General features: G+C 38.1%; 1 protein-coding gene across 1 annotated transcript; it reads left to right on the forward strand.

The window, feature by feature from the left end:
- Positions 1 to 11,986: 11,986 nt before the first annotated feature.
- On the forward strand, positions 11,987 to 12,904 carry LOC131427079 (uncharacterized). The gene has a single exon (XM_058589996.1). The coding sequence runs from the start codon at positions 11,987 to 11,989 to the stop codon at positions 12,902 to 12,904; it is 918 nt and encodes a 305-aa protein (XP_058445979.1).
- The last annotated feature ends 985 nt before the right edge of the window (positions 12,905 to 13,889 follow it).

Genomic DNA, 13,889 nt, shown 5'->3' on the forward strand with positions numbered 1-13,889 from the left:
TTCGATCCGATTTGCAGTTCCGACTCCGAGTAATGAGTGATTTGTTTCAGAATATTAGATAACTTAACCAATCGATTATTGAATGTTTAATAAGAGCTCGACATCGTGAAATGTTTAAAACATACCCTAAGTGTGATGGTGTTTGTTATTTAGTTTATCTAGGAAAAATAAATTGCTTAACGATTCTTTTGAACGTTTACTGAAACTGTTGATGTTTCTACCATGACAGATATGTGATTTACGTCGATTGAATATTTCAGTTGAAATAAAAAAATCGTTTGATTGGTTATTGAGGTTTTTGGTCGACGATTACTATTCGACAACAAAACTAATCTAAATTATGCGACCATCGTCTATTGTCTTTGCACCTCTAGAAGCAGCGCTATTTTTCTTTTTCATTAGATGTATCCATTTCTCCTTACGTCGTTCATGCGTATTACGCATATCTTCTAACAATTTTCCCAACGGACTTGTTCTGGTCCAACGATACGAAAGCAGCAAATTCCAGGCGGGAACCCATATCACTTCTTTCGCTGAAGGGCAAATTGGCGGGGATGTATGTTTTTCAGCACAATAAAATATTCAATTCTAGCATTCACGTTTAAAATTCAAAACATCGCTTGCCGGCTGGTGGAAAAAGTAACTTCATTCGTGAAACCAAAGAAAAACGACCGCTGAATGTCGAAAGGAGAGTTGTGCAATATCATCGCATTCCGGTATCGAATGTAGCGCCAGAAACAGTATTGCTTCCCACTGGCACTGGTTTATAACATTGATGTCAGGCGCCGTTGATTGCGAAGCAGTGGAATAGAGAAGGTAATTGGGGGAGCTGAGCTTAGATTTTCTCAACCATTTCCACCTATCTACTTATGTTTGATTTGGTTCCGATTGCTTTCATGCTTGATGAATGGTGAAACAAGATAATCATCGCGTTAAGTTTTTCTGCTGGGGGTGTAGGGAAAAGCGCTTATCCTATGTTCGCCAAGACGGTAAATCATACTATTGGAATAGATGTAAAATCAGCTTTAGTCGTCTGTTTAGGAAAAATAATTAAAGTAAGCCTCGTGTCGCTGTTATTCTTCGAATAAGAAGCAAATTGCTCAACTGAATAGAAAATCCCTAGACAATAGAAAATTAAGCTTCTGAGAGCTCTTCGTGTTGCTTTTCATGAATCGTAGAAGAGCCAAGGTTTTAGGTGACAATCTCTTCTATTCAGCTACGCTGCGAAGAACATAATCATACGAAACGGTTTCTCTTTTTAACATGTAAAATTAAATCTCCCACTTTCGTTTTATGAGGTACCTGGTAATGAGCTCGATGGTGCGTACATCGAACTAATTTGGAGTACACTCATATAGGTTTGGAATCTCATGTTCATGAAAATTGCTTAAATTGAATTAAGCGCATTTTAGTAGAAACTTGTAGCAATCAACCTATCTGTACAGTAATGAATTTTTGCTATATTGGTTCTTATGATTTAGGACAATGTATGAAAGAAAAAATGCTACGCTCAGCAAATACAGTGACAGCGATCAGCAATAGCAGTGGTGTTAATTTACAAGAACGATGCAGATAACAGGTGAGTTGAGCCCTTCCTAGTCGAGCACAGTCGGTGCGAACGTCCTTACACTGCACCAATCCTTTTTAACACTTTAAATATTCTAACCCAAGTTCGCGTATTGATGAACGCCTCATTCTCGGTTAACATTAGATTTGGTCCTAAGTGCAAATGACAGATTCTCTGTCACTAAATTTCTGTTTGAGCTGTTAGTAGAATATTCTCACTAATAGTACTGTTGTTGTACCGTTGAATTCCACTTTGTCACGTCATAACACTCTCACAAAGTCACTATGTGTATCAAACGTTATAATACAGATACGTATTTCGGAATGCTATTTGCATCCTTCTTCAGTGTATCGGTTTTATAAGTTTAATGAAAGAATGCTGCAGTGAAGTTTCTTTTATACAAACGTAAGTAGATAGAAACGTAAGTAGGTAAACCACAAAAGGAACAAAAAAATTGAAAAGGTAAAAACAGGTAACAGAAAACTGGAAGAGTTAACAGATCGGCTGAGAGGGCGCCACTAGAATTAAATCCATACCATTTTCAGTTAGTACCAACCTTAAAAAAATACGTGTATAAATTTGACAGCTGTCTGATTAATAGTTTGTGAGATATTGCATTTTGAGTGAAGCTACTTTTGTTATTGTGAAAAAAATGGAAAAAAAAAGGAATTTCGTGTGTTGATGAAACACTACTTTTTGATGAAAAAAAGTGCCGCCGATACCAAAAAATGACTTGATGACTGTTTTCCAGACTCTGCACTGGGCGAAGCAACAATTCGTAAGTGGTTTGCAAAATTTCGTACTGGTCATATGAGCACCGAAGACGATGAACGCAGTGGACGTCCAAAAGAGGCTGTTACCGATGAAAACGTGAAAAAAATCCACAAAATGATTTTCAATGACCGTAAAGTGAAGTTGATCGAGATAGCTGACATCCTAAAGATATCAAAGGAATGTGTTGGACATATTATTCACGAATGGATATGAGAAAGCTTTGTGCAAAATGGGTTCCACGTGAGCTCACAATCGATCAAAAACAACAACGAATTGATGATTCTGAGCAGTGTTTGGAGCTGTTATATCGAAATAAATCCGATTTTTTTCGTCGATATGTAACAATGGAAGAAACATGGCTCCATCACTTCACTCCGGAGTCTAATCGACAGTGAGCTGAGTGGAACCGAACCCAAAGCGTGGAAAGACTCAACAATCGGCCGGTAAGGTTATGGCGTCTGTATTTTGGGATTCGCATGGTATAATTTTCATCGACTACCTTGAACAGGGAAAAACCATCAACAGTGACTATTGTATAGCGTTATTAGAGCGTTTGAAGGACGAAATTTAAAAAAAAAAAAACGGCCTCATTTGAAGAAGAAAAAAGTTTTGTTTCATCAAGACAATGCACCGTGTCACAAGTCGATGAAAACCATGCTGAAATTGAACGAATTGGGCTTCGTATTGCTCCCTCATTCACCGTATTCTCCAGATTTGGACCCCAGTGACTTTTTCCTGTTCTCAGACCTCAAGAGAATGCTCGCTGGTAAAAAATTTAGAAGCAATGAAGAGGTAATCGCTGAAACTGAGGCCTATTTTGAGGCAAAGGACAAATCGTACTACAAAAATGGTATCGAAAAGTCGGAAGATCGCTATAATCGCTGTATCGCCTCTGATGGCAATTATGTTGAATAATAAAAACGAATTTTGGCAAAAAAAATGTGTGTTTCTATTAAACGATACGAACTTTTCAGCCGAACTGTTAAGTGTTTACTATGTTTGTTTTTATCTTGGATATGGGTAGTAACTGGAAAAGCCAATAAGATCTATTCCCTTGGTCTCGGTTTATTAAAGAGATAGAGTTATTTTTGAATATTTCTAAACTTTCTGATGAATCTAATTTCCATGGATTGGAAATTTGTCTTTGAATTTTTATGTCATTAGTAGTGAGTTCATGATCTTCAAAAAAGGCATGTTCTGCTACATTTGACTTGAAGTGATGTAGTAGTTCCTTTTCCAATTCTTTTGATGCTTTCGCTATTTCTGAGATATGTTCCTTGAAACGAATGTCTAGTGTTCTCTTTGTTTGTCCGATGTATATTTTATCGCAATGAGGACACGAGATTTTGTATACCCCAGACTTTTTCAAATTCTTTGTAGGATCTTTTGTAGAACCTAGTAAAGTTTTCAATTGGTAGTTCATACTGCTGAACACTAAATCTAAACCCAATTTTTTAGTTTTGATTTTATTGGATGTGGAATGTTTCGATTGAAGTCCACCGATATTCTTTTAAAATTTTCAGAAGGGGGGGGTTGTAAGTGATTGTTTTTTCAACAGTCTAAATTTTTTATCGAACATGGTTTGAATTGTATGCTCTGGAAATCCATTGAAAAAAATTACGTTTCAAAAATTCCACACGCCGACCCCCAAAACCTCCGGTACAGCTTTCAGAAGACTTCCTAATCAATCGTTCATCTCAGAATTTTACCAACGAACAAACAAAACTTCTCAATCTCGGGTTAAATTATGCAATTTCTTCTAAAGTACACCTCGAACAAGTTATTATAGACGTAGAAACAGGCCTAAATAGCTGTAATCTTTCTTTTTCTCAATTTAATGATGCCAGAACTATTGTAGCTGATATCATTTAAAAAACTTCATCGAAAAATCAACAAAATATGGGTGATAAAGAACTAGTAAAACAATTGCGGGAAAAGCCTGTATTCTATGTAAAGGCTGATAAGGGAAACAAAGTGGTAATTATGGACAAAGAAGATTATGAAAACTTATAACCCAAAAAATCAATAACCTTATACGAAACAAAGAGTCACTGCACTGGGACGTTTCTAATGTTTATCGAGAATTTATTGAATAATGTTGATTCGCGAAACTAGAAATGCTCAAGCGGCGGACACTGAGAATTTACTGCCCCAAAATCCAACGATATTGTCCAATCTTGGCGCCGTTTGCATATCATTGTCAGTGTTATCAGAGTTCTATGGAATGTGTGAAAATCTACAAGTCAAGCGGAAAATCTTAAATTGGTCTACAGCAAACCAATTCGCGAGTGTTTGTTTTATTTTATTTTTTTCAGTAGTGGTGCGTCATCTTGCGCTGCGAATACAATGCGAATAGAAGAAAAGGGATACTGGTGAAATTGTTCCTTAGAGATATTTTATATTTTTCTATCTTATAATTATTATATTTCTCCTGAGTATCAAAAATCAGCTCTTGTTGAGATCATAATTTCCTTCTCCCAAGCTTCATTTTATTTGTCATCTGGTGAACCTCGTCCAAGCACAACAATCGGCTGGAAAGGTTATAGCCTCGGTATGTTGGGATGTGCGTGGTCTAATATTCATCGACTATCTTGAGAAAGGAAATACCATTAACAGTGAATATTATATAGCGTTATTGAAGCATTTTAAAACTAAAATAGCAAAGGAACAACCGCATATGGCAAAGAAAAAAATTATGTTTAATCTAGACAACGCACCGTGTCACAAGTCAATCAAAACAATGGCATAACTACATGAATTGAACTTCGAATTGCTCCCACATCCACCGTACTCACCAGATTTGGCTCCCAGTGACTACTGGCTGTTCGCAGGCCTGAAAAATGCTCGCCGGTAAGCAATTTCGCACGAATGAAAAGGTTATCGCTGAACTGCATTGTTTTGAAAACGAAAAAATAGATTCATCTAAATGGCTGTCACTTTTTTTTACAAATCGAAAAATAGTGGCTCTTATTCTGCGAGTCGAGTGAGGTGAGATAAGTCGAGTCACCCGAGTCACGCGATTCTGACAGTCGAATGAAGTGACAAAGGTCATCAGGATGAACTCTCACCGTATTCCTGCAGTCGAATCTGGGTGACAAAAGTCACCGGGGGTGAGTTTTAGAGTCGATACCTGTGAGTTAAGTGACAGCAGAAATATAAAACGAAAAATCGAGATTTTCAAAATTTCTGCTATAAAAAGGTGAATGATGTACGGAAAAGGATTTAATTGTTTTTTTTAGGCAGAAAAACCGAAATTGTTAATCTTTAAGTTTTTCTCAAAATATGCGATCGAACGGAATCGCTTGCCTAAATCGGCTAAATCAAGTCAATTAACATATTTGACTGGATATTCTGAGAGGAGGAGTATTAACTATTCCCATTTTGTTATGAATAAATAACGGCTATCAATTCAATTTTGTTTTATTTGCAATGTCTCGAGAAAATAGAATGTATTATGAATTGCCATTGAATTTTATTGATAAGCTTTGTAGTTATACTTACTATCCTTGTTCGCCTATTTGTGATAGTCAAGTTTGGTATATTTTTGCCTTTCTCATACAGAATGACTATGTAATCACTTCGAAAACCGACTCAGAAATCTTGAAGTTTCAAAGTCGATATCAGTAGGTTTAGTACGAAAAGATATTTTGAAGAAAATTTTCTCAAATATTTTGAAGAAATTTTTTTAAAAGTCACAATAGTGAGATTTGGACACACACATCAAAACGACGCAGAGAAGCCAAACTAGGCGTACTTTGATATTGATATATTAAGATTAAAAAGTACTTTTTTTACATTGTCTTTCAGAACGGAATATAGATCCGGATGCGGTACAATAGCATATTGATACAATAACATAGCTACATTGAACCATGAGACTTTTCATTATATCCAACTTTTGTGGAAATCAATTCAAAAGTATTCATGCAAAATGAGTCCTAATGTGATTTTATTAAACATTTGACCTTGTGAATCAAAAACCATTTTGATTTGAATTCAATTTAACAGTACACTATGTTACTACACGATCTTATCATTTTATTCATAAATAATTTTGGAATACTTTTCTATGATTATTAATATCAAGACCATTAGTATTATTTCGTCTATCCGAATAATGTTCGGATGGGCCCTATATCATTCATGAGTTCGTTCACCTTTCCGAATCTAGGAGTAGATTTTTTTGTTTGTGTAAAAAATACATAAAGCAATCTTTTTTCTGTAAACCGCTTTCAGACAGTTGGGCTGAAGTTTTTCATGTCAACTTAAATAATACCTGCATTTAACTTATCGAATTTGCTACTTGTGGCGGTTACAACTCCCGCTTGATCTGTCAGAACCAATATTTAATTGCAAGCAAAATCATATCGTACACACCTCCTGGAAATCGTCGGAAGCGTACTTCACCAACATACGACAATCAACTTGATACGCTAATTAGTGCGGTTGTGTTTTGCAACAATTTGCTCTTTGAATTTTTCACCGCGTCACTGGCTATCAGTTTATCGAAACACGTAGTAAAATCGAGTGTACCGGTCATCGTAACCAAATTCATGAAGGAAACTAATCAAATATATTTTGGCAGGAACTATCAGCGGCTTCCACGGCCCATTAGGCAAATTTCAACTGTGTTGCAAATCATTTTCGATGCTGGAATATTTATCGCGAACATGCACTAGCGTATTTGTTATATTTGTGCACTCAGATTATTTCTTATATTAGAATAACGCATGCAAATAACAAACCCTGCAAAAATATAAAGATTTCCATTGAATAAGTTTCAATGGAAATATGTAAATATTTTATTTACCTCACAACAGGCGATTGTTCAATTGTTTTGACGTTTGGGAAATGAATCGTTTGTCGCTTGAGGTACATCTTCTCACTCACCATGGAATGAACCTCACCCGAGTCGACTTTGACAAACTTTCCCTTTGCCTTGAGTCTCCTCTTCATGCTTGCCCAGTATTTCTCAATAGGGCGAAACTGGGGGCAGTTGGGTGGGTTAAGGTTTCTCGGAACAAACTGGACCCCTTTCTCTGCATACCATTCTTGAACGACTTTGCTGTAATGACAGCTTGCCAAATCTTGCCAAAACATTACGGGATGGTCGTGGGATCGAATGAACGACAAAATTCGTTTTTGAAGACACTCTTTTTGGTATAGTTCCGATGTCATTGTCTTATTTGTAACGAAAACTTTCGTTTTTTTTGCCACAGCTGCAAATGCCCTGCCAAATCATACATTTTATTCTAAATTTGACGGCAAAAACAAATTTAAATTTGGCTGGAAGATCCCCCCGAGCCGTTGCCAAATTACGGTCCGACAGATTAGGATTCCTCCTAATCGTCTTCAAAATCTTACCACGCAGTTTCCGGTCGACAGTTCTACTCCGACGATTGGCTTGAGGCTCCCGAATCGTCGTCAATGTTTTCTTATACCGTTTGATAACGTGCCATACGGTATTTCTGGGCAATTTCAGCTGTAAGTACAGTCGATTGGGGAATGTCAAAAATCATACGTGAAGCTGACAAAATTCCCGACACGTGGGTACCAAGAACTTCCAAATCCGTCTACCAGGAGCACCACCATTTGAGCAAAAATTTGTTCCAATTCTAAATGAAGCAAGCAATATTCAGCAATTCCATTCTTTGAATGTAGATTATTTTTTTGGAAGGGTTCAAGCGAAAATTCCTACAAAATGTTCAAAACCGTACATTTCAAAAAACGGTTAGCCCGATTGATTTGATGACTTCGTTTATGTTTTAAGTGATTATTCATTGTATGGAGAAAGTGTGCTTTGTAATAAAACTGTCTTTATTGTTTTGTCATATTTTTATTTTACACAATGATTCTTGAGAATTGATTAACTCGAGAAAGTATATTTCTACTTTTTGATATGTTGTCGCTGATAATTGAAGAAATTCGTTGCCCTCCAGGTCACGATGGCAAAATAATGGGTAAGATCTTTTTTTTAAATTTTATTTCATTTGGAGCAGGAAGATGATTTTATATTATTTATGATTTCTGTCCTTTAAAAGTAAGTGTTTTTGTCAAAATGGTTGAAATATTTTTTGCATTACACAACATTGCGATACAGCTTTTAAAAAATTAAGCCAAGAAGGAGAAATAATGGACGGAAGTCTTTTATTTTTTCTAGCGTTTTGAAAATAGTTTTAATGTATTTAAAAAAAATCATCCTAGTTCTATCAAAGCACGGCAAATTTTAAATAAAATTCATCAAAGCACGGTATTCAAAATCTTACGAAATACTACCATTTTCGATATACAATGGTTTTGAAATAAAATTATAATCATATGGTTTGAAGCCAACCGGTGGCCACGCGGCCATGCATTTATGTATCTTGTGGCTTGTAATGCAACATACAAACATAAAATTATTACACAACTACTGTAGATAAAATTGGGACCATGGGGAAGTCTTTTTCGGAACATGCCTTTTCAATACGACTAAATTTTACACTTTCATTCACTTACAACCACGTTATTTCTCTCAATCCAATTGACACGTTCAGCATAGGTAACTGTTTACTTCAAAACCACCCTACTATAATAGAGAGTTATAATGCCGAGTAATATTTATTGTTCATTAGGCGATTACTATTTAAGGAAAAAAAAAACCAATGAGAAAAAAAATTATTCATTTGGAAACATCTTGCTTTAGTCTAGAGCAAGTTACTTCGATTTCCAGTATCAGCAGTGAAGTTTCGGCTCAACAACAAACATGCTCTCATTGAAGGTCGTAGATAATGTCTGTGTGCTTACCCGCCAGGAAGCGAGGATATGAAAACATATCACAAAAATGAATAACAGGCTGTACCGAAAGATTCCTTTTTCCATTATCCGCGCTGACCTATCTTGAGTGATGTAAACATTTTTAATATGAACATTTTTGTGCACCGAAATATGTGGAGAAGAAATTTAAGCCCGGTTGTGGTATAAACAGCAAAAACACAACGTTGTAGATGAATAGCAAGCATGTGTTGCAGTATGGGACGTAATGAATGTGCTGCAGGGTTTTGGAAGCGCACTTCAGCTGCAAAAATCTTAAACATTAGTTCACAGGTTATCTTTTTCAATAGTAAAATTCTTAGTTGACAGGTAGATTTGTACACAGTCATTCATGCTAAAACTCATCAATTACTCAAACAAACAATTACTTTTACCGGTGAACACAGTGGCACTGGCAGCACACAAAAGCATTTCATGTCAAATTCCGCCAACATACTCTTAGTCGAGTGTAACATTGAATCATAAGAAGAACAACAGAAGAGCACTTCAATATAGCAACGGGGAACGTAACGCTCTTCGAGTATCCTGAAAACTTGCCACTTTCCAGCATTACCGTAGTTCCCGTCCTGCTCAGTCTAGGCATTCGCGAGAAAGGTTATGTAAATAAACATTCCCGTGCTGTTCGCGAGCTACTCGATATGCAAGAGAACCATTTAATAAACATCACATGCCAACACAAGTGCTAATATCGGATGGGGGAGAATTACGAAAGCGCGAAACACATTTTGTGAGTAGAGTGGTGCACAATTGAACTGCTTCAACGTAAATATCAAGAATGGAATTAGACTACGCCACTGAGCGAAGTGTTGCTAGTTCACTTGTATTACTGTTTCGTTGGTCATTCAAACAACACGCACTTAAAAGGCGGATACGAAATTATAGCAATGCAACTAATTTACTTGAAAATAAATTTGCCGACCTGTATTTAGCACATTTTACATTGATTGAATCCATTATTGATGTTTTTCTGGGAAATGAGTCGACTGGAACTTTTTAAGACATTAAATCTCGTGAATTTCACCGTTGATCGTTGTTTTTGTATCGAAAATTGCACTTTGCTCTCCACAGGTGCAGAAAGCCTACTAGAATAGGTATTTTAACGAGAGTTTGCACATTTGATCCTTTTTTTACCTTCTTCATATAGAAAAGCTACGCAATCACTGTGAAAACCGACTCTCGAACAGAGGCCCGGAGGGCCGACTGTCATATACCATTCAACTAAGTTCATCGAGTAAGCAAAATGTCTGCATGTGTCTGGTTGTGTGTATGTGTGTATGTAACAAAATTGTGCACTCGCTTTTCTCGGAGATGACAGGAACGATTTTACAAACTTTGATTCAAATGAAATGTCTCTTGATCACATAGGATGCTATTGAATTTTACCCGGATCGGACTTCTGTATAAAAAATGAAGAAAAACTTATTATTTAAAAAATTTCATCTTTTTATACACTTTTTTTATCTTATTTCGGGGGTCTTCTTTTGATCCCTTTGAACTAGTTGTTGCAAACATTGTTACACCACTGGTGGCAGATGTTTTATGGCTACAAACGTATTCACAGTGGATGGACTTGGATTGCCAAAGCAAACGATGAATATCACGGAAATGATAAACAAATACGATCATCTGAGAAAGCTTCCAATCCAGAGCTTCCAATCGGCAGTACCTGGGATACTAATTGGTTTAAGCAACGTTCATTTGCTAGCAACATTGAAACTGAGAGAAGGACGGGTAGGAGAACCAATTGCTACAAAAACGCGTCTTGGTTGGGCCGTTTACGGTAACATGAAAGAGAGACTAATTTCACTTCCACACAGACAGTTACATATATCTGAAAGCTCAACTGAAAATGATCTCCATGAGTATGTTAAAACCTTTTTTTGCGGTGGAAAGTCTTGGCGTTGTCACTTCACCTAGTAAGGAAAGCATAGACGAACAACGAGCAAACTCTATTCTTTTCGAAACCACCAGACGACTAGAGAATGGAAGGTTTGAAACCGAACTACTCTGGAAACAAGACTATGTTGAATTTCCGGATAGCAGGCCAATGGCAGAAAGAAGGATGAGATGTTTAGAAAAACGCTTAGCGCGAAACCCGCTGCTATATGAGCAAGTTCGAAAACAAATCGTCGATTTTCAGACAAAGGGATACGCGCACAAAGCGACTGCGGAAGAGCTCGATAGATTTGATCCTCGCAGAACTTGGTACCTACCACTCGGTGTGGTCATAAATCCAAAAAAAAACAAGTAAAATACGGCTTATATGGGACGCTGCGGCTAAGGTCGACGGCATATCTTTGAATACCATGCTGCTGAAAGGACCTGATTTGTTAACCCCATTGTTGTCTGTTCTGTTCCAGTTTAGAGAGAGACAAGGGGCAATTTGTGGGGACATCGAAGCCATGTTCCATCAAGTAATGATAAGAGAAACCGATCGCAGTGCACAATTGTTTTACTGGAGAGACTCACCGGAGAAACCTCTTGATACGATTGTAACTGATGTTGCTATCTTTGGCGCGACATGTTCCCCTGTTCATTCGCAATACGTTAAAAATCTCAACGCAACCCTATTCGAAGCAGATCATCCCAAGGTAGCTAATGCAATCCGTAATAAACATTATGTCGATGACTATCTTGATAGCGTCGATACGGTAAACGAAGCGGTTGAAATGGCCCTAGGAGTAGCAGAAGTCCACGCGAAAGCCGGATTCCACATTCGGAACTGGATTTCGAATGAACGATCGGTGTTAAACAGAATTGGAGCTGTTAAACCTACGACTGTGAAAAAATTTCGTTGTTGAAAAAGAAAATGGAATTGAACGATTGCTTGGAATGGTGTGGTTGCCGGAAGAAGATGTGTTCTCATTCTCTTTAACCCTTCGCGAGGACCACATGCCGCTGTTGGCGGGAGAAATAGTCCCGACTAAGAGACAATTATTGAGCGTGGTTATGAGTATATACGATCCAAACGGATTAGTCGCTGCGTTTGTCATCCACGGAAAGATATTAATTCAGGATGTGTGGCGATCAGGTATTGACTGGAACGACTCGATACCCGTCGAGCTCTTATGTCGCTGGAAACGGTGGGTTGCAGTTTTACAGAAGATAGAGAGCGTCAAGGTCCCACGCTGTTATTTCAAGAATCATCATCCGGAAAATTTGAAAAACTTAGAGCTTCATATCTTCGTTGACGCTAGTGTAAAAGCGTACTCTGCTGTGTCTTATTTTCGTATCGTTGAACAGGAACTCGTTCGGTGTGCACTGGTAGCATGCAAAACGAAAGTCGCCCCATTACAACCACTTTCTATTCCACGTCTCGAGCTTCAAGCAGCTGTCATTGGATCTCGTTTGCGTAAAACTATCACTAAAGGCCACTCTCTCAAAATTTGGCGAGTCGTATTTTGGACAGATTCTAAAACGACCCTCCAATGGATTAGATCAAAGGACCTTCGCCGGTATCGACCCTATGTTGCTTTCCGTGTAAACGAAATTCTAACATTGTCAAAGACAGTAGAATGGAGATATTGCCCATCGCGCTTAAACGTTGCAGACGAAGCTACGAAATGGATTAAGAAGTTCTACATGTGCCATAAGTTTCTGTACCACCATGAAGATAAATGGCCCCAAGACTGCATTGACATTGTGGATAAGGCTGTCGAAGAGACACAGTCAGCGTTTGTGTTTGGTCACTTTATTATGAAACCAGTGATACATCTAGAACGGTATTCCAAATGGGAAAGGTTACTATGAGCCACTGCTTATGTTTATCGTTTTATATCTCGCACATTGCACCGTGAGCAACGACCGTGGCCAGAAAACTCAACACGTGCGGAATTGCAAACAGCGGAACAGGGTTTGTGGCGTAGGGCACAATCAGATGTCTATCCCGACGAGGTTGCTACATTCATAAAGAACTGCCAGCTACCAGTCGAAGATCGAAAGCCCATAGAAAATTCAAGCAGCATATTGAAACTCTGCTCGACACTTGACGAAAACAAAGTTCTTAGAGCCAGAAGCCGAACAGAATCCGCAGAGTTTGCCACGTTCGATTCCAAATATCCAGTCATTCTACCCAGATACCATCGCGTGACGGAGTTACTTGTGAACTTCTATCATCGTCAGTTCCACCATGCAAATAACGAGACAGTGGTCAATGAAATAAGACAAAGATTCAACATTCCGAGATTACGAGTTTTAGTACGATTAGCTTCAAAGAATTGTCAATGGTGCCGTGTATACAAAGCTGTTCCTGTTGCTCCTATGATGGCTCCTCTGCCCAAGGCTCGCTTATCTCCCTTTGTGCGCCCATTTACGTATACAGGCGTTGATATATTTGGGCCCTATTTGATTCGAATTGGACGCAGTACTGCGAAGCGCTGGGTAGCCCTTTTCACCTGCTTGACCATACGGGCTGTACATTTGGAAATTGTTGCAACTCTTTCAACCGATTCTTGCAAGAAGGCAATTCGCAGGTTCATCGCACGCAGAGGTGCACCGCAAGAAATTTATTCGGACAAAGGAACGAATTTTCAGGGTGCTAGTAGAGAACTGTCACAGGAATCGATAAAAATTATGAACAACGAGCTTAGCAGCACCTTTACAGATGAACACACGCAATGGCGATTCAATCCCCCGGCAACTCCACATATGGGTGGCTGCTGGGAAAGGATGGTTAGATCAGTGAAGACTGCATTGGGTACGATTCCGGTAGAACGCAAGTTAGATGAGGAGTCAT

The sequence above is a fragment of the Malaya genurostris genome, chromosome 1, assembly GCF_030247185.1.
Source record: "Malaya genurostris strain Urasoe2022 chromosome 1, Malgen_1.1, whole genome shotgun sequence".
In the NCBI taxonomy this organism is placed as follows: Eukaryota; Metazoa; Arthropoda; class Insecta; order Diptera; family Culicidae; genus Malaya; species Malaya genurostris.